Raw genomic sequence first — 22619 nt, 5'->3', positions numbered from 1 at the left:
TTTCATTGGCTTGTGACCGCACAATGCTTTCTTCTGTGCTGTTACAAGTATACACTTTAGCATTTTTTTCCAGAATAGACCTATCTTGTCACAATTACAAACCTGTTGTGACAGAAACCCTCAGAGTCTATGAGCATCTTGAAGTTGCTAATGAAGTTCTCCGCTGTCTTTGTGTCGATGCTGGCTGCTTCACCATGTCTCAAAACACTGTGGATGCCGGTTCTTCTCTTAACCTTCTCGAACCATCCATGGCTTCTCTTAAACACTTATTCGGCCACTGATGATCCTGGCGTCTTCTTAATGAGATCAGCGAAAATCATTTCACCTTCTCACAAATGATGTTCTCATTAATAGTGTCGACTTGCAATTGCTTTTCATTTACCCATATATGGAACAATCTTTAGACATGGTCCAGAATATGAAACTGTTGTTTAGCTACTCTTGTCACTCCCTTTGAAGCATCTGTCTCCTTAATCTTGTCCTTGTTTTTGAGGATAGTGCAAATACTTGCTGTAGACCAATTGTATGTGCGTGCTAAATCAGAAATGCTCACACCACATTCGCGGTTTTTAATGATTTTACATTTCATTTTGAAAGTAGTTTTCTTTCTCTTATGGTCGTCTTCTTGCTGCTTATCTTCAAGGACATTAAATAATAGTTACCAAAATTTGTGCACAAAAAAACACTGTGTGAACATAAGTTTAGGAAACTGTGTGATCACAAACTGCACTAAGATGGTAGCAGAAAGAGCACTAAACCCAGACTGCAGTACGTACTAAAGATATTGTTCATATGCTGTTGCCGACAGTGGGAGGTATTAATATTATGAACACTCTCCCCACAGTGCATGAATGGATGGTGACGTCACACTAAATTCTTGTCACTTGTTATGTGAAACATTGCTCATTAAGTCACTCATTTTTTTACAATTTGTTTTGCTCATTATGTCAATTGTGCATTACGGGAGGTGCTTGTTAAGCGAGGTTCCACTGTAATTTTTTTAGCAGTTAAATGTGACAAACATTTTTCCTGTGGATGACATTGTGACTGCAGTTAATTATCAGATAGCTTGTGTGTAAACTGCAGCCAGTCAGGTCCCAATGTTTTTAAAACTTTTATTTGACCATTAACCATCATTGCAGCCACAGCACACTGATGGTGGCTATTTTCAGGCAATATGTATTTTGTACTAAATGTAGTTAGTCACTGGGATCATGGTGATGTCATGTAATCCTATAATTGTGTCTTTAGCAATGACTTAACTGCTGTTGTATAGAAAGTAGGAAGTTTCTGTTAAGTCTCTACCATCTGATGCTGAACCTATTGTGGCTTGAAAGCTAGCTGACAAGTACATTTTAAAATCATAAAAAATACAATCTGCTGAGTGGCCTAATAAGTGGCTAATTTCTTATAGAAAAGCCTTTCTGAATTAATAGAACATGTCAGGCACATAAGGATATGTACAACATGATCTTTTTTCCAACAGAAGACATAATTTTGGCATCTGTTATAGAGTGTGAATAAAAGCAATGTAGAGTAAAAACTGAAATACTTAAAGAAAAAGAATAAATTTGTAAAAGTTGCTTCAAGAGATTAGTGATTTACCCGAACTTATGATTTAGGAATTGATACTGAGACTATTATACAATTAGTTTTCTCGTTTTGAACATTTGTTTGAACTTAAAGTTCCCTCATGATTGGAAATGTCACATTTGCTTATATTAACTAATAACAATAATAATAATAAAAATAATAATAGTTGTACTGCAATGTTTCTTTCTCAAAAATGAAAATAATTTGTCAAGAAATATATTTTTCTCTCAGTCTTGAAATTCAGCAGTACGGCCGATAAAACATGATTAATTATTGCTGTCTCTAATATGTGTAGTGAAACGCTTATTTTACATGTTTGTGTGGTCTAGACTTAAAAATTGCAAAATTGAGGAAAATGTAGACTTAAGGAAAACCTTAAAACTCCCAAAATGTGAGCAAAGACATGTAATTGGCATATATGATAATTCTCACCAATACAATGCACAAAATCTGTATAAGTGAAGGAAATTAAATGTACAGTACAATGTTTGTACAATAATTTGTGGTAATGAATTTCAACAGTTCTTGAAAAATCACAGATGTGTAACAGCAAGTAAAAATGTGTCAAAAAATTGAAATTGGCATCTGGGTGCAAGGTAATTGAGCTATTTTCTGACGTGCTGTGACCACAAATTATCTAGCAAAACACACATTTTTGAAAGAGCTTTCCTTTGCATTAACTCAGAAGAAAACAAAAATTGATGAACATGGTGAATCAAATTGAAAACCGTGAAGTATGGTGAAAGGTGTTGGAATCTAATGTGTGGGGTTGTGTGTTTTCCTTTTGTAGCCATTGGCAGTGCAGCATACCTTGGTGACATGGGTGCAGCGACCTCTAGTGTATTGCTTGTAAACTTTTCTTTGTCCATTGTGACACAGATTGTGCAGAGTAGCCGAAGTGGAGCATTCTGAAGTATTGCCAACACGTGCTGTTTGCACTTTGAACTCGTCGCTTGCTGTAGCATAAACACAGCAGGTTTTGTGAAAGTGTGCATATACACACGTACTTATTTATATCACTGAATATAAAATAAAATTAAGCCATGACGTGTTTTCAGGGTGTTTCATTTACAACAATCTGTCTTCCATCATAGTGCATTAAACACCATTGAGGATGGCAACAATGACGAAAAAGCCATTGCACGACTGTTCACTGAATATGTCCTGTTAATTGTGGTGCCACACATGCCAAATGGAGTATTCTACATTGATTGCAGTTGGTAGAGGCACGATACCTTCTGTATTCTGACAGCAGGCTCTGAGCAGAACTACTGTAAGTAAAATTAATGCAAGTAGTAGGGGAACCTAAGTGGAAGCTGTGGTCATTCAGTTTCCTATACGCCAATCACATTAGCTGTACTTTGGAACAAGCCACCAAGTAAGCTCACTGTTAGTCACTGTATATGTGAGAAGTCACTGCATTAGCATGATGTCACTGTGCTATACTGCTATTGGTTGAAGGTGGAAAACAAACATCCGACTTGTTAAAATGAGGCAGTTTTGACTGTATTACACAGTTTTCAGATTATTTCACCATGTAGGCTACAAATTTTTGCTATTTTTGCGGTGAACATGAAATAAAAGAACCCTCAAAACTGCATGTTTTAAGGTATAATTTGTGGGAGTAGTGTTTTCGGAAGTGGCTCAAGTATCTTGTACATCATCGGAAGAAATGACAGTCTTTTCAATTACGTACCCTACAGTATTACTAGTGGCAAAACCCACTCTTCTTTCCTAATAGATCTGTTATATGTTGTAAAATTTGGAAATTTCTTTTTTGTTTGTGATCTGGTTATGTTAGTTGATGTTATGAGTGTTGGTAAATTGTTACGTAGGAGGATAAGAATGAAATACTCACATTGACTTTGATTTATAGATTCTGTGCTTGTTTGTAATCCAGTACATTAGGAATTTTGACTGTTTCAGAGGCTTTGGTCTGTAAACTTATTATGTGTGTTCATGTGGTGTGGTGGCTGCACTGGCTGTTGGGTGATGTCACATGTCACCAGTCAATAAGAGCTCACTAGTCACAAATGGCCATTTCTCTGATTCCGATCAAGCATATTCTTTGAGACTTAGTGTTTGAATTTAAAAGGTTGACAGTTGATCTTTTTGCTGAATACAGTACATCAGAAATACATGCAAAAAGATGAGACCGAGTTAAAAGTGACACAAGAAAATGTGGCAGCTGGGCTCCTTTGTCACGTATTGGCTCGGTCCGGAGCACTTTGTGTCGACTGTCCTGTTTTTCCATTGCTGCCACAACCTAGCAGTAGTTCCCAGAATGAGATTTTCACTCTGCAGCGGAGTGTGTGCTGATATGAAACTTCCTGGCAGATTAAAACTGTGTGCCTGACCGAGACTCGAACTCGGGACCTTTGCCTTTCGCGGGTAAGTACTCTACCAACTGAGCTACCGAAGCACGACTCACGCCCGGTACTCACAGCTTTACTTCTGCCAGTACCTCGTCTCCTACCTTCCAAACTTTACAGAAGCTCTCCTGTGAACCTTGCAGAACTAGCACTCCTGAAAGAAAGGATATAGCGGAAACATGGCTTAGCCACAGCCTGGGGGATGTTCCCAGAATGAGATTTTCACTCTGCAGCGGAGTGTGCGCTGATATGAAACTTCCTGGCAGATTAAAACTGTGTGCCTGACCGAGACTCGAACTCGGGACCTTTGCCTTTCGCGGGCAAGTGCTCTACTAACTGAGCTACCGAAGCACGACTCACGCCCGGTACTCACAGCTTTACTTCTGCCAGTACCTCGTCTCCTACCTTCCAAACTTTACAGAAGCTCTCCTGCGAACCTTGCAGAACTAGCACTCCTGAAAGAAAGGATATAGCGGAGACATGGCTTAGCCACAGCCTGGGGGATGTTTCCAGAATGAGATTTTCACTCTGCAGCGGAGTGTGCGCTGATATGAAACTTCCTGGCAGATTAAAACTGTGTGCCCGACCGAGACTCGAACTCGGGACCTTTGCCTTTCGCGGGCAAGTGCTCTTCTTTCAGGAGTGCTAGTTCTGCAAGGTTCGCAGGAGAGCTTCTGTAAAGTTTGGAAGGTAGGAGACGAGGTACTGGCAGAAGTAAAGCTGTGAGTACCGGGCGTGAGTCGTGCTTCGGTAGCTCAGTTGGTAGAGCACTTGCCCGCGAAAGGCAAAGGTCCCGAGTTCGAGTCTCGGTTGGGCACACAGTTTTAATCTGCCAGGAAGTTTCCTAGCAGTAGTTGTATGATAATTGTGCAGTGAAGCTAAATGTTGCAAGTTGTGTTTGTAACACCGATTATGAATTACCTCAGAATTTCCTTTCTCATGTCTCCCCTCTCCACAACAGTCTAAAATATTCCGTTAACTCTGCCACCACCCATGGTGTGAACCGTCTCTCTTTTGTGCAACTTATAACTCACTCAGTCACATCAAATGTCAATAGGAAGAAAAGGGGATGAAGTCAGGTTAGATTTCAAGTAAGAACTTGGAATTGAGGTAAACCTTACAAGGAAGACATGTAAAATCAGGGAATTTTTAGCATTAATCTTATGCTTTTTCACAGGGGCCATGAATTTATGGCACAGAATTGCAATAAACATAAAAAGTCAAAGAATGTAAAATTGACATTCCAGTGTATTTATGTGATAATGTAACTAATATAACTAGTGTGTTTTATCAGTCAAGAGAAAACCTGAATTCAAGAACACCCTGTGCCCTCAAATTTGCTTGTTGTGTTAGTCATAGCAGGCAGTTGCTTAACACTTTCGCTGCGGCATCGGTGCAGGCGAGCAACTCTCCAGTGCGGCCCGGCATCGTGGAGTGCCCTAGATCCCTCTTTTGTATTTTCGCTTGGCAATATGTTGACTGTGTTATCGTTCGTTTCGTCAACTACAAGTTGCAACAATTCGTCTGTTACCAATAAACTGAAGGCATCCATAGGAGAATTGCCAGCAGGATGAATTTGCAAAACTACTTCCTTCGTAAGTGGATGACACTGCATATTATGTGGTTCTTTATGCCGGGACTCACCAGGATTATCTCCGTGTGACAGGTAGGGTTCTTTTTCGTCATCTATTTCCACACAATTATCGTGATCCATATTGTCAGATTCGGAACTGTCACAAAACAGATTCGAAAGCTGTGCTTCCACGCTATCATCACTCTGCAATTCTTCTACAGCCTCTAAATGACAATCTCTGTGGTATGCCTTGTCCTCACTACACAAAAAAATCACTGTCGTCTAGTACACTAAGTCACTGTTTCTCTGTCAATTTAACGCTTTTTCTGCTCCTTTTCACATTGTAAGGTCCAGATGTGGGATCATTAGCCGCCATTACGAACAATATACGTTCGATAACTCACCACACAAAACAAAAGTTTACACGTTTTGATGCTAGCTTAGATGCTGCAACTAGACTGAGTAATCCGACAGTGAGCGCGGATGCTTATAAGCGTCAGCCGCACTGGCTCGTGGCTTTTTGTGACGCTTATAAGCGTCAGTCGCAGTAAAAGTGCTAATTTAACATAAGCTACATAGTCTTATTAGAGTATGTTTCACTGGGCTCATCAAGCATGTTTTTATTTTCTAGTACAAATACTTCATGATAGCAAGTATTCACTTAGCAGCACTTATAAAATATGAGAGAGTTTTATCACCACAAGGATGTTAAAAGAGTTTCTGTTTCGTGCAGGAATCCAGCTGGAGCAAGTTGTGCACAGAAAATGAGACACACCTTACACAGTGCTGCAGAATGTGGTTCTTTGGAGGACATAGAGGCACTTTTAGCCCAAGGAATAGATGTGGATACAAAAGACAAGAAAAAAAGGACTGCTCTATTATTGGCAGCAGAGAATGGCCATGAAGAAGCTGTGAAGTGTTTGCTACAAGAAGGGGCAAATGTAGATGCCCAGGACCATGACAAGTGGACACCAGTGCATTGGGCAACACACAATGGGCATGAAGAGGTTGTCAGATTATTGCTCCTTGCAGGGGCTGACGTCAGTATTAGAAACCGCTGGCAGAGTACACCGCTGCATTCGGCTGCAGCCTGGGGCTACGTTAACATTGCACATATGCTTTTATCAAACTCTGCAGAAGTCAATGCAAAGGACAAGGATGGGAGTACACCTCTACACTGTGCAGCTAAGTGGTGTCAGATGGAGATAGCACAGGTGCTGTTGCGGGCTCGTGCGGATAAAAGTGCCAAGGACAAAAAAGGAAAGAAGCCCCTGGACTTGGTGAGAAAAAACAAGCAAAACCATTGGACAGCAATTATGAGGTAGTTTGCCTTATATTTGACGTGCATCAATTTTAACTGTATGCAGCATAAAATAAAGAAAAAGATATTTATGTTTTCTATTCAGTGTTTATAATCTTTATTTGTTACTTTATGGACAAATACTGCAGGCGAAGCTGTAATTTTGTGTGCATGTGCTTGCACATCTCCACAGAGAGAAAATAGAAAGTTTCGAACACACTATCCTAAGTCGAGAGTCACACCAAAATTGAAATACTTAAGCTTTCGTAGAAAGAAATAAAGTTTTTTATTTTTATTATTCATTGCGAAATCCATTTCTGTCATCACTGCAAGCTCCAGCTAGCCAATTGTCACCTGGTCTAATAAGAGGCCTCTACTAATGAGTTGTGAGTGTGTCGATTAAGTCACAATAGTAGCCTACAAAAATCTGAAATAACCGTTCTTAACTGCTTGCCTATGGAGCAAAAGTTTCCCATATTGTAAGAATAACTTTACCAGTTACTGATGATGACTAACTTCAGTCTTAAGAAACATCTCGTGCTACTGAACATCTCCACAATTACCTTGTACACCTGGGAGGACTGCTTGACAAACACTCTCAGATTTTCCAAACTGCTGACAACTCTTGAAATTCTTTAAACAATAGAACCTTTCAGTTAACCCTATCTGAGGTGAAATATGATTGAGTATATTTAGGTGAGATACGATTTGTTATATTTTAGGCAAAGCCCATACTCAATTGTCAGTTCCTTTCCCCCACCTGCTGAATTTCTCTAATTAATATTTCCCACTTAATAATTGTTGTGTGGATTCTCTGTGGGTAGTTTTTAAACATGATTACAGGGAAAAACACTTCTTTGCCATTGTGTCATTTTTATTAATTGGTGAAAAATAAATTAGTTGCCAAATTTCCCACTTAATGTTAGTGAGAGAGTACCTGCTGTCACGATTAAGTATTTAAACTTAGTGGATGTAGTGGCACTGAGCCACAAAATTCAGTATGCATTGTATATCTCCCCAAGCATGCACTTTATGTGAAGCGGACTGCCAACAAAACTGTGTGCTCCAGTTCATGGAGCTTGCTAGTAGGTAAGAACACATGCCCAAGGTGCAGATTTCGGTTGAGTGAAATGAATGTAACAGCCCTATCTTTATTTTCATAATGCTATTTAAGCTCTGTGCCCATTCTTGCAGAAAGTAACAGTGAATTAAAAGGGTCCGTCTCCTTGCAAGAACACAATTTTGCTTTATTCCCATGACAAGTTCCTCCACGGTTGTGGCATTGTTGGTGGGTTTTCCTTTCACTGTACCGAGCGAGGTGGCGCAGTGGTTAGCACACTGGACTCGCATTCGGGAGGACGACGGTTCAATCCCGTGTCTGGCCATCCTGATTTTTCTGTGATTTCCCTAGATCACTCCAGGCAAATGCCGGGATGGTTCCTTTGAAAGGGCACGGCTGACTTCCTTTCCCATCCTTCCCTAATCCGAGCTTCTGCTCCATCTCTAATGACCTTGTTGTCGACGGGACGTTAAACACCAATATCCTCCTCCTTTCCTTTCACTGCTTTTAAAAAATATACACACAAAATTTTATGTTATGTATATCCTGTGGCTGTCAAATGAAACCAGCCAAATGCCTATCTTAATACAGCAAGTCACTTGCAATGCAGGAATGTCGAGGCAAAGTCTAGTCTCAATTGAACTTTTTTTTTCCCCCCCCCACTAGAGTAAATTATTAAAACTATGTATTTGTTACAAAGGTAATGCTTACCATTCATCTGTTCAGAGCTGTACTTGATAAGTATTTGGATGCTAAGCAACTTGCTATTCCTACTTTTATGTTTAAAGCAACCTATAGGCATCAGTAAAATTTAATTAATTACTGATTTGGAAAACTATCTGGTCTGATATGCTATTTACGGAGTAAATTGTGGTTTTAAAACAACGTTTATGTGTATTTTGTTATACTCATGGAAAAATTCTGGTTGTTTCAATGCATTACAGGGCTGCAGACGTAGCTGCAAATAAACAAAAAATTAATTACATAACTTTATATTTTTGTGGGGATAAGGAAACATTTATGATTGCCATTGTATACATATTTGCAGAAGTAGCAACAGAATTATGTTATGGTTGAAGGGACATGTCATTGTAACAGACGGAATTACTGGCAAGGGTGAGACGGAGGTGGTGCACATTCGGACAAAACAGTGCAACCAGGCTCCTAACACAGACTTAATCCAGCATGTTGAGCTTCATATTGCCATCAGTTGTAACAGCAAACTGCATCTTTCATACCATTTGAGGGACAGCAGTAATGCCAATAGCCCTGAACTTTTCATCATGACTGTGGTGTGACTCAGGCATTTACAACAAAAGTTTCTCTCAGCATTGTCATTCCTCCACTTAATTCGTGGAAAGTTTAGATGACACCTTCATTGGCAACAATGGATTGAATCATTTCTGTGCAGGTACAGTGTCATGGAAAACTAACTGTGTTGAAGTGGCAGGGAGCAAAGAACTAGGATTGGTAAGGTGCTGAGCTAAATTTACGAACAACTCCCATTATTTGATACCCGGGTATTTAAAATAGAACAAATTCTTTCAGAAGTTAACTTATTTCAAGTTGTAACATGTCATCCTTTAAAAGGAAGCACATAATTTAAAGATTGATTTCTTGTTAGTAAATAAATGCAGAAATAAAGCTTTCATAAAACAATCAACACTAAAATCTAAGTCCTGTTTGCCTTTTACACGCCGGCTTAAAATATCTCCGGCTTGTAGTGGTAGCCTGGAATGCTGATCCACACTGGGGGCTAAGCCCAAAATAATGGTAGTTATTCAAAGCTAGATAGTGTTGCAGACAAGAACTCAAATTCAGTCCCTACAGCAAAGCCTTGCTGGTGTTGCAGACAAGAACTCAAATTCAGTCCCTACAGCAAAGCCTTGCTAGTGTTGCAGACAAGAACCCAAATTCAGTCCCTACAGCAAAGCCTTGCTTGAAGAATAAGCTACAACCAGAACTTTAGTCACATATAATAAAAGATACCCACAAGTTTTCTTTTGACTCCAGTCCTTAGCGGTATAGTAAAATTGGCACCTCATCATCCACAAAGCAAAGCAGCAGAAGTAAGAAATACGCTGACTTTGAATGCTGAAACTCGTGACCACAAAGTTAGAGGGAAGCTGTAATCCTTAAGATATCGTAGGCACATCATCCACAGCCACCCATAACATGATGAACTGGACCTCAGCCCTCAGTGAACAACCCCAGTTACTATACAGACCACCAGACAAACATTGAGGCCAGGAGGAAGATCATGTGGGTTTAAATCAGCCCATTGTGTGGCTATGTTCCCTCTCGTGAGATGCCAGTGAAGCTATGATGAGCAGAGAGGTTTTGTGAGGGGCAGAAATAATTGTAATGTATGCACTATTCAGTTCTCCCCCCATAAAATGAAATGTATGGTGTGTGGAGGGGGGGGATTTTAGTTAAGATAAAGGCTGTTGTTCAGCATTCAGGTTATCAGGTCCAAACCTAAGCGTACTTGTAGCTAAGCTTTTTCTTGATGGCTCGATCCTGGACAAGAAAGCTGACTGGGGGGGTATAACCTTGAAGACATAAGGATCAACAAAGGAGGGAAGCATTTTAGCTGAAATTTTCTGACTGTCATGTGCCGTTTTTTAAATGTCACGGACTTTAAGTGAGATAGGCACCTCTCCCAAATCATACCTTGCAGCCTCCCTCTGGCACTAAGGGCAAATATTGTTCTTTTCAGTTTGCCAGTTTTATTTGACAATGGTAGAGTCAGCATCATTATCAACCACAAATTACATATAGGTGCATTAATAGCATACATAAGCAATAACTTAGCGGATGTTCTCCTATCCATGAACTGCAGTATTTAAGGTAAAATTAAATCAGTTGATAGAATGGTCCCACTTCATTTGAGATTGAGAGTGAAAAATAACAGGGGCTGAACTTCAGATTACAGTTGACTTGTTTGACAAAGGATGGTGTTGTTTTGATATGAGGAACTGCATTATTAAAACAAAATTTCTGAAATACCTGTGACAAAACAGTGGGTGTGTTCTTGCTTACCAAAATCTTGGGCAGCCCAAAAACAGAAAATATTTTTGCCAGATGCTGGACAGAAATGCCAGTTGCCATTGCTTTATTCAGAACCAGCCAAACAAAAGTAGTAAATGTTTAAGCTACAAAAAATATGCAGAGTTGACAAAACTCATGGGATACCTCCTAATATTGTGTCAGACCTCCTTTTGCAACTTGATGTAGCATGGACTCAACAAGCCGTCGGAAGTCCCCCATGTAGATATTTGCCATGCTGCCCCTACATGTTGCTGGTGCAGGATTTTGTGCACCTAGATAAATGTTCCATGGGATTCTTGTTGGGCGATCTGGATGGCCAAAGCATTCGCTCCATGTAAACACAGCCCACACCATTATGGAGCCACCACAAACTTGCACAGTGCCTCATTGACGACCTGGTCTATGGCTTTGTTGGATCTACCATCAGCTCTTAACAACTGAAATTGGAACCCTTTGACCAGGCCATTGTTTTCCAGTTATGTAGGGTCCATGTAATATGGTCATGGACCCAGGAGAGGTGCTGCAGGCAATGTTGTGCTGGTAGCAAAGTCACTTGTGTGGGTTGTCTGCTGCCATAGCCCATTAATGCCAAATTTTGCCACACTGTTCTAACAGATATGTTCATTGTACATACTACATTGATTTCTGCAGTTATCTCATACAGCGCTGTGTGTCTGTTAGCACTGACAAATGTAAGCAAATGCCACTGCTCTTTGTTGTTAAGTGAACGCTGTCGGCCACTGCGTTGCTCATGGTGAGAAGTAATACCTGAAATTTGTTATCCTCAGCATGCTCTTGACATGTTGGACCATGGAATACTGAATTCCCTAATGATATCTGGAATGAAATGCCACATGCATCTAGTTCCAATTGCCATTCCACATTCATAGTTTGTTAATTTCCATTGTGCGGTCATAATCATGACAGAAATCTTTCCACGTGAAATATTTGAGTACAGATGACAGCTCTGCCAATGCCTTGCACGTTTATACCTTGTGTATGAAATGCTACTGCCATCTGTATATGTGCATATCGCACCTCAGTGTATACGTATTACTATTTTTTCTGCAGTGAAGAAGGCCCCAGATAATCAACAGAAAGTTTATCCATGGACTTTTAATTATCGATGGACTTTGAATTAGGGTGAGTCGACCTTCAGTCCTGACAGTGGTGACTGGCTAATTTCTTTACAATGAAGTTCAAGCTCCTCAAGTTGATGCTCCTTAGTTTTCATGATTGTTATGTACATATCCAAATATCCTCCACATAATGATTGGTGATATATTGAAAAGACAGCCTGAACCAGTTCCTTATGGAAGCAAATTTGTAATTTACCATCATAGCACGTACAGCAACACAACAGAACTTTGGTAATAGATACCCTGAAATCTGTTGACTGTCATTAAGTTAACCTGGCTTTGTGTAAATGGTGCAAAACCTGCCCAATATGATCAAGGTATTCAGAAAAGATTTTACTGTACACAACAATATTTGTGTAGATAGTTGTAAACACATCTATACTAAAGTTCACCTAAAACAGAATCCTGTAAATGCGACATGGTTGTATTCGAACAAATCCAGCCAGCACAAAATGTGGTTAGAGGATTAGATTCTTCACTTAAAGTTCTGATTAAGATAAAAGAATAGAAAAGTACTGAGCTACAGCAAATCAAGTGAAACAGTTTAGGATATTGGGTAAGGAAACGGATTCCAATACCATCCTTTGGTTGAGGGTCCTATAATCCACCACTGGCTAATAAGCCGAGCCACTTGTTTTTGGCACTAGAAAAATAGGTGACGTGTTAAGGTGAAACTGGCAGTCTAATCACTTCATCAGCCAAAAGTTGATGTATAATCTTACGTACTTCCTTTATTTTGAGAAGCGACAAATGATAGGAACCTAAATGGACAGGAACTTGATCTGTAAGCTGCATTTGTCATTCAGTTTTATTTTTTACCCATAATTTGTCAATCACAACATTGCAAAATTGAAAAAGTAATTTAAGCAATTAGTGGGCTTGTAATCCTTTTAAATGAGCTACATGAAAAGGAACAACTTTATCTTGAACATTAAAAATGTCCAGAATATAATTAGACTTCACAACAAATGTATTTTGTCATTCTGAAAAAAAAAGAAAAACTGTTAACCGCATAATCTAAAATGCACAGTAAAGTTTTGCTTGAAAACTAAATGTGGAGGAGGAAATTTAGAAATGCGAACATTTGTACAATATCACTGATAATCGAGCAGAGAGATACTGCTGGCTGGATCCATGTGTTTTAGGGCTGCACTGAGTAAATCGGGCCTCAAAATAGCCTGTTGCAGAAACAAACTCTGTTATCAAATGAAAAGTGCCCAAACTTGCATTCAGGAGTGCCGCACTTTTCGTCACTAAACAGGAGTGTGGTGTCACCGCCAGACACCACACTTGCTAGGTGGTAGCTTTAAATCGGCCGCGGTCAATTAGTACATGTCGGACCCATGTGTCGCCACTGTCAGTGATCGCAGACCAAGCGCCACCACACGGCAGGTCTCGAGAGACGGACTAGCACTCGCCCCAGTTGTACGGACGACTTTGCTAGCGACTACACTGACGAAGCCTCGCTCCTTTGCCGAGCAGATAGTTAGAATAGCCTTCAGCTAAGTCCATGGCTACGACCTAGCAAGGCGCCATTAGCCTTACATAGCTTGTATCTAAAGAGTCTCACTTGTATCGTCAAGAGCCATGTACCACAAGGATGGATTAAAGTTAAGTATTCCAGGAGCTACGTACTTTTCTTTATAGCATTCATTACGTATCCTGTTTCAGACCTATCTCTAGCCTGTGTCAGTAATGCGTGCCTTTCGGCTACTTCCGAGTGGCGTGGCTGTCTTGTTACGCTACAACAAGGAGGTTCTCTATACCTGCAATTGCCTTATCTATATCAGCAAAAGTATCCAGTTTTTTAGTGAATAATATAAAAGAACAGTCTTCCATGAACATACCTTCCAAGGTTTTATTAACCCCTTCCTGTTCAGTAACCCTAAGGCAGGAAAGCTAACATGACCATACTAATATGCTGATATAGGACGAATGATTCACCATGATTTTGAACACAGCAGGAATGTTGCTTGGCCAATTCCTTTTTATCTCTACTTGATACATTTTTGTAAAACAATTTTTTATCAAGCAAAAAATGATTTAACCTTATCAAGGGCTTCAGATATAATTTTGTTTAATCTGCCACCTGTTAGCTGATAAATAAGTTGAAATATTACTAAATGGTCAAGTTGAAGAATTCTGGCCTGATTATGTAACTGGATAGTTAGCAACAGAATGTCTTTAGTTTCACAAATTGTTTCAGCCAGCAGTTTATTGATGTGTTGCAGTATCAGAAAAGGCAGGTACAGGAATTTGTTGAATTGTATGCACATGACCCCACAGTCTCCACTCGTTACTCCAAACTCGTAATCCTGATTAGCTTGGTCAGGAGGAAAACAATCAATTGTATCCTGACCAGTGGTATCCTGCCAGTTGAGCAAACTGGTAATAAGCTACAACTAAATGGCTCTACTGTGCAGTTATTCAATAATGTGTGTGTTCGGGTTCCACATTCACTGCCTGTAAATCCTGAACATGATTACACAAATGCTTTAAAGGTGCCTGGATTATAAAGATGTGCTATACAAAGGGGAGGTTTTCTGCAAAAATTCAGCGTTTACCTGCAGCCATAAAGTAAACTACTGCTTACAGCACTAGTGGCACCTATCTTGGTAATGTTGTCAGCAGTGATACAGAGTTTGTGATCCAATGTACTGCACACAAATGCTGGCTTAACTCTGTCACATTACCTTCTGTGGGTGAACCATGTAATACCAGCTCATACTCAAGTTTCTTTTTAGTCAAATACAACATCCCGTGTACAGCTTTTTTTTCCATGGCTAACAACCATCAAAACAAGCAATATACTTTGCCAATAAAAACAACTTACTTCCCTACAATTCATTTTACTTCAAACTACACCATACACTATCAGAACCCCGGTCTGCTACCAATAAAAGGACAGGGAGCATGGAACTGGGAATTGTAAGGTGGTGGACAAAAACTAAAAAGACTTATAATATTTAGTTGCTTGGTGGCATTTTGACATTGACAAAATGAATGACAAAAAGACACCATAAAATGTTTGAGATGCCCCAATGAGAGTGATAATTCAGGTCGTTAAATAGTTGAAGAAATTTTTAAAGCTATGCGCACAAAGGCTTTTACTTTTTCTAAGGTAATGACAACAGAAATACATTGTAATTTGCACACCCATTTCAGCTTTTAGTTGTAACTGAATAATGACAATAGCAATCTGACACATGGGTATGTAGTTCTTTAAGTGGAAGCATATAATTTAAAAATTAATGTCTTGCTAGTAAATAAATACAGAAATAAAGCTTTCATAAAACAATCATCTCAAAAATATTAATTCTGTTTGCCAAAATAACTCAGGCTTGTTCTAGTAACCCAGAATGCTGACCCAGATTGGGGATTAAGACCAAAATAATGGTCATTACCTGAAGCTAGGCAGCATTGTAGGCGAGGACACAAATTCAATGTCTATAGCAAAACCTTGTTTGAAGAACAAGGTTTACAACCATCTGTCATATGTAACAGAAGGTGCATGCCATTTTTTTCTAGCCCAGTCCTTGGTTTCATAGTAAGTACTGGCAGATCAGCTTCCACAAACAAAGCAGCAGGAATAAGAAACGTGCTGACTTAGAAGGAGCAAAGCCATGAACACAGAGTTAGAGGGAAGTCGTAATTCTTAAAATGTGGTAGACACACTTCTCACAGTCATCATATGATACACTATCTCTCACTCCTTGGTGAGCAGCCCTAGTTACTACACAGACCAACAGATGAATGCTGAGGGCAGGAGGGAGTGCACATGCCTTTAAATCAGGGCAGCGTATGGCTTGACCCCTTTTCATGGTACATCAGTGAAGCTGTCAATAGGAGCCATCAGTCCTCTGACTGGTTCGATGCGGCCTGCTACAAATTCCCTCCTGTGCCAATCTTTCCGTCTCAGAGTAGCACAGTGGATGTATTCCCGTCTGTCTCCCGCTACAGTGTTTAGCCTCCACAGATCCCTGCAGTGCCATGGAAGTTATTCACTGATGTCTTGACAAGTGTCCTATTATCCTGTCCCTTTTTCTTGTCAGTGTTTTCACAGTTTCCTTTCCTCTCCAATTCTCTGGAGAACTTCCTCGTTTCTTACTGTATCAGTCCACCTAATTTTCAACACTCTTCTATATACCACATCTCAAATGATTGTATTTCCTTCTGTTGTGGCTTTCCCACAGTCCAGGATTTACTACCATAGAATCTTGGCTAGGAATGCACTTTTTACCAGTGCTAATTCGCTTTTTATGTCCTCCTGATGGATTATTTTGTTACCTAGGTAGCAGACTTTCTTAACCTTATCTACGTCATGATAACTACTTCTGACATTGAGTTTCTCGTGATTCTCATTCCTGCTACTTCTCTTTCCTTTTGTCTTTGTTCCATTTAGACTCAATCCATATCCTGTACTTACTAGACAGTCCACTATATTCAACATATCCTGCAATTCTTCTTCACCTTCACTGGGAATAGCAATGCCATCAGCGAATCATATCATTAATATCCTTTCACCTTGAATTTTAATACCACTCTTGAACCTTTCTTTTAGATCTGTCATTGCTTCTTGGGTACATGGATTGAACAGAAGAGCGAAGGACTACATCCCTGTCTTAAACCTTTTTTAATCCTAGCACTTCATTCTTAGTCTTCCAGTCCTATTGTTCTCTCTTGGTTCTTGCACACACTCCATACTGAGGTGACAAAAGTCATGGGACAGTGATATGCACATATACAGATAGTGGTAATATTGCATACACAAGGTATAAAATGGCAATGCATTGGTGGAGCTGTCAATTGTACTCAGGTGATTTATGTGAAAAGGTTTCTGATGTGATTATGGCTGCACAATGGGAATTAACAGACTTCGAAACCTGTATGGTAATTGGAGCTAGACACATGGGGCATTCCATTTCAGAGCTCATTAGGGAATTCAATATTCTGAGATCCACCATGTCAAGAGAGTGCCAAAAATACCAAATTTCAGGCATTACCTCTCACCACGAACAACGCAGTGGCCGACAGCCTTCACTTAATGACCAAGAGCAGCGAAGTTTGTGTAGAGTTGTCAGAGACAGCGATCACCTCCTGACTTGTTTGAAGTGATCACTGTCTCAAGTAGAAATCTATGGGTACCAATCATTGAATGCTGGCCCCAACTGAGTGGACTGAAGATGGGAATCTTCCTACATGTCAGTCAGGAGTCCTGAAGATGGCATAATATATTGTCATAACTGGTAGGCTAGTAAAATAACAATTTGAAAATTAAGCAGTTGAAGGTGTTTGGTTTGAAATTCTGTATTGAACAGCCAAGTCCAGCAACCATCTGTGAAAAGATGGACATACAGAAAGGGAAAAGGCAATGTTCAGGTACTTGGAGATCATTTGTAACCATTCATATTCCCAAACAGAGATGCACCCTGTCACCAGGCCACAATTGTTCGCAATTGGTTTGAAGAACATTCTGGACAATTCGAGTGAATGATGTGGCCACTCAGATTGCCCAACATTAATCCCATAGAACATTTATGGGACATAATCCAGAGTTCCGTTCAAGCACATAGTCCAACACTGGCAACACAATCACAATTATAGATGGCTATAGGGCAGCATGGCTCAATATTTCTTCTGGTGAATCCCAACGACTTGTTGAGTCCATGTCATGTTGAGTTGCTGCTCAATGGTGGGAGGACCGACACGATATTAGTAGCTATCCCATGACTTTTGTCATCTCAGTGCATATCATTCATTGGTTCACTCTGTAGCCAAAAGAGCAATGTCAAATCCATTTGTGGAGAGAGCCAAAGTTTTGACTGTTCTTTCCCCTTATTCTTCTGGGGCTCAACAACTGTGTTTCCATGATGCCTTTTTGCACTTAATGTAAATATGTCTTACATATGTTAAAATGAGCAGATAGCATTTCACACTAAAAGTTACGATAAGTTGCATAAATGAAAGAGGGTCACGTCTAGTGTCATTTAGGACATGCACTGACAATAATGTCTGATACCAGCTCATTGATTTTGAATGACTTTGACATTTGAATGAAGTGGTAATAATGGGCTAATCATGAATTAATTTAGTCAGCCATCTGCAAGGTTAGCGATTATAAATGGCTGATATTCAGTCTGCAAGAGTAGCAGTGATACTGCAGTGGAAAGAAGTTGTGTATTGTCTAGGCTGATTGTATGATTGATTAATGATACAGGCTGTTTCAGAATGAATATATGGGTTTTAAGGCTTTATAACACATATTACACTCACCTTACAGTTATAAATAATACACCAAATGAAGGAGAAACATCAACCGTTTTTCTTACAATTATTCAGTGTGAATGCCGATCACACATCGAGTCAATACCTCAGTTGTTCCTAAACATTGATCAATGTGTCAGGAGTAACTGTTGCAATAACACTGTTTCTGAAGTCGGATAGATCAGCTGGTATCGGGGCCACATATACATGATTACGTCAGATCGTGTGTGAAAGTGGAGGACATGCATTAAATGTTGTGTCAACCTGCCCCTTACACCCAAGGCACCATTCGGATACAACGTCATTTAACCAGTCATGTACTGAGTTATGCCAGTGAAGCAGTGCATCATCTTGCTCCAAAATAAAGATGTGTTGTTCAGCTTCTTTCCATCAAGGCACAGACCGTAGATATTGCACATCAAGATAAGAAACATCAGTTACAGTTGATTCGCCGAAAAAGAAAGGCCCATAAACTTTCCACAGGGATATTTCTTGGGGCTAAGCATGAAAGACTTGCACTCATTCAACACATTTTTCAGTCACTCTTTGTCATTCCATACTCTTCCCATTGTGCGCAGGTATAAAAACAAAATTGTTTGAGTTGCTCTTTTATTTGGTGTATTATTTACAATTGTAAATTGAACATAATAAATGCTACAATGCCTTAAAACCGGTATATTCATTTTGAAACACCTTGTATTGTTCATATTCTACTGTTGGACCACATCATCTTTCTGATATTGCAGAAGCAGCAGGCAATATTCCAACTACTCAGATTCATGTGTTCTTTCCCCTTATTCTTCTGGGGCTCAACAACTGTGTTTCCATGATGCCTTTTTGCACTTAATGTAAATATGTCTTACATATGTTAAAATGAGCAGATAGCATTTCACACTAAAAGTTACGATAAGTTGCATAAATGAAAGAGGGTCACGTCTAGTGTCATTTAGGACATGCACTGACAATAATGTCTGATACCAGCTCATTGATTTTGAATGACTTTGACATTTGAATGAAGTGGTAATAATGGGCTAATCATGAATTAATTTAGTCAGCCATCTGCAAGGTTAGCGATTATAAATGGCTGATATTCAGTCTGCAAGAGTAGCAGTGATACTGCAGTGGAAAGAAGTTGTGTATTGTCTAGGCTGATTGTATGATTGATTAATGATACAGGCTGTTTCAGAATGAATATATGGGTTTTAAGGCTTTATAACACATATTACACTCACCTTACAGTTATAAATAATACACCAAATGAAGGAGAAACATCAACCGTTTTTCTTACAATTATTCAGTGTGAATGCCGATCACACATCGAGTCAGTACCTCAGTTGTTCCTAAACATTGATCAATGTGTCAGGAGTAACTGTTGCAATAACACTGTTTCTGAAGTCGGATAGATCAGCTGGTATCGGGGCCACATATACATGATTACGTCAGATCGTGTGTGAAAGTGGAGGTCATGCATTAAATGTTGTGTCAACCTGCCCCTTACACCCAAGGCACCATTCGGATACAACGTCATTTAACCAGTCATGTACTGAGTTATGCCAGTGAAGCAGTGCATCATCTTGCTCCAAAATAAAGATGTGTTGTTCAGCTTCTTTCCATCAAGGCACAGACCGTAGATATTGCACATCAAGATAAGAAACATCAGTTACAGTTGATTCGCCGAAAAAGAAAGGCCCATAAACTTTCCACAGGGATATTTCTTGGGGCTAAGCATGAAAGACTTGCACTCATTCAACACATTTTTCAGTCACTCTTTGTCATTCCATACTCTTCCCATTGTGCGCAGGTATACAAACAAAATTGTTTGAGTTGCTCTTTTATTTGGTGTATTATTTACAATTGTAAATTGAACATAATAAATGCTACAATGCCTTAAAACCGGTATATTCATTTTGAAACACCTTGTATTGTTCATATTCTACTGTTGGACCACATCATCTTTCTGATATTGCAGAAGCAGCAGGCAATATTCCAACTACTCAGATTCATGTTCATTCATCATGGACACCACGTCTTCTGCACCATGTGCAAATTTGTTCGATCCACCTTCGCCACCACCACTCGCCTCGGTTTCAACCATTGCCATTGTGCCAGGGATGGATCTGGAACAGATTCAATTTCTCCCAGACCACCATCAAGCCTGGTCTGCGATTGATGACAACCCGTTACAAATGACTGGTGTCACAAATGATCAATTACATCAACAGTATTCCATGGAACACTGATAAACATATTGACATTGTTGATGGCAATTCTGGCTGCCATGTGCTGCAGCATCAGTCTTGATGTGCTTATTTTCAAGCAGCAGGTGAGTTCGTCCAACCTGGTTGTAGCAATGATCTTTGTACAACAGCAACTAACCCCCACTTCATAGTCATCCATTTTGTGTCAAAGCTGGTTCAGAAGGCCACTCAGCATGCTGCATCGATGTTTTCCTGCGCTGAAAACCACCATCCTGCATAATGCCCATGCAGCCACCACACACGACCAACTACACCATGCCTGGGCAGAAGTACTTCTGCCTGCATTGTGCAATATATGTCAGTACTGCCACTCAGCATAGTGACCTCAGATTGGTGTCAATGAACGACTGCATGCCAAGCAACCATGCCCCAAGCCCCACATCTATGCGGGAGCGGTTTGCTGACACTGTGGGTGACTGTCGCCTTTTTTGTGATTGCTTGATAGCACCTGCAACAAGTTCATCTAGTCAAGAAGATTATTCTAGTCATCTCAGTGCTCCACATGGCAACAAATCTTCTCTCACTCCACTGACAATGATTGTTATTTTACTCAGCATCTCTAACTGCACACATGAACATGCTCTTGTTATTGATATGGACTGTGACAAGATTATGCACGTCTTCCTCATCTGCAGGTTCCACTTATGAGAACTGTATTTTTAACTGTGCCATGTGCCTTCTTCCTTCCAATAATCACCTTCCAGTAGATGTAAGTTCTGATATCAATTATCTATTACATGACGGCTCAACAAGAAAGGACAGACCTACGGCATTGCAACTGCACAAGGCTACCATCTATCGTAATCCGTGGATCCTTGAGCCAAACCCTGCAATGGTCACAGTCTTGCCATCCCTCAAGGACTCTCTCTCTTAATCATATAACTGCACCTATGGATGGACTTCTTATGCCACATCCAGCTCTCCCTGGTAGTACAACAGCAATGGTTCAGCACAGACTACAGGAAGACAATCATTCACCCATCAACACATTCAAGAAGTGTGCCTCCTCAGCCGACAAGCTCTTGGTGGTTCACCAGTGCTACACTGACTGCTGTGTGACATCTGACACACACCATATGAACAGTTTGATCCTGCAACGTAATAACAAGATATACGCTGCCGTCAACCAGGTGCTTGGGCTGTTCGTGCTCTTGATACACAACCGTCATGATGACGAGAGTGGGAGTGCACAGGTGTCCCTGGTCTCACTGACCAGTCACACTCAACCAACACCTGACCATGCTACTCCCCCCTCTGCCCAGCACCTGCATCATCGTTAACACCGGAGACACAATGAGCACACACTGCTCCCCATCTTGCCACCTGGCATCTCAGGCATGCCCCTCCATCGCCACATCTCTTCTATATGACTCATGACCATGCAACTCGTCTGCTGCCTGCTGCCGATCTTGTCTTTTCCAGATGTATATTACAATGTCACCATGCAGTGCTAATGCCCACATGGTGAAATGAAATGATCGTATGGCCTTGTTTACCGGGAGGTCCCATTCAGGTTCGGCCGTCAGGTGCAAGTCTTATTTCAGTCGACACCAGATTGGGTGACTTGCGTACCGGTGATGAGGATGAAATGATGATGAGGACAATACAACACCCAGTCCATGAGCAGAGAAAATCTCCAGCCCGGCCAGGAATCGAACCCGAGCATGCTGCATGGGAAGCAAGCACATTACCACTCAGCTAAGCAGGTGGACATGTCCACATGGCGATCTAAATAAATACCATCAAATCTATAACCACCACATACGTTGCATGTTTAGGATTTTTGTGGCGTGAGTGTTACAACAAATATGCAATTTCATCAACAGTCTGGCAGACTTTTCAGGTTGGGCTAATGAAATGGAATGCCTCCATGTAAGTCTATTTTACTGACAGCCCTGTGCTTACGTATGCATATTACACAGCAAATATTCACCAATTCGGTTATCTGTGCCACAGCAGCCCACACAAAATAATGTATAACTGCATTTGCATGGCTGTTCACGTTTAGA

General features: G+C 40.3%; 1 protein-coding gene across 3 annotated transcripts in view; it reads left to right on the top strand.

The window, feature by feature from the left end:
* Positions 1-6939, top strand: part of LOC126202950 (putative zinc finger protein 66) — a 282869-nt gene extending 275930 nt beyond the window's left edge. For all 3 annotated transcript variants that reach the window (XM_049937057.1, XM_049937058.1, XM_049937059.1), the window contains one exon: positions 6272-6939. In XM_049937057.1, coding sequence (XP_049793014.1) covers positions 6272-6863 — 592 coding nt within the window. In that variant the 3' untranslated portion in view covers positions 6864-6939. The remainder of the gene's footprint in view (positions 1-6271) is intronic.
* The last annotated feature ends 15680 nt before the right edge of the window (positions 6940-22619 follow it).

The sequence above is a fragment of the Schistocerca nitens genome, chromosome 9, assembly GCF_023898315.1.
Source record: "Schistocerca nitens isolate TAMUIC-IGC-003100 chromosome 9, iqSchNite1.1, whole genome shotgun sequence".
NCBI lineage: Eukaryota > Metazoa > Arthropoda > Insecta > Orthoptera > Acrididae > Schistocerca > Schistocerca nitens.
This window is presented reverse-complemented; position numbering and strand designations above follow the sequence as displayed.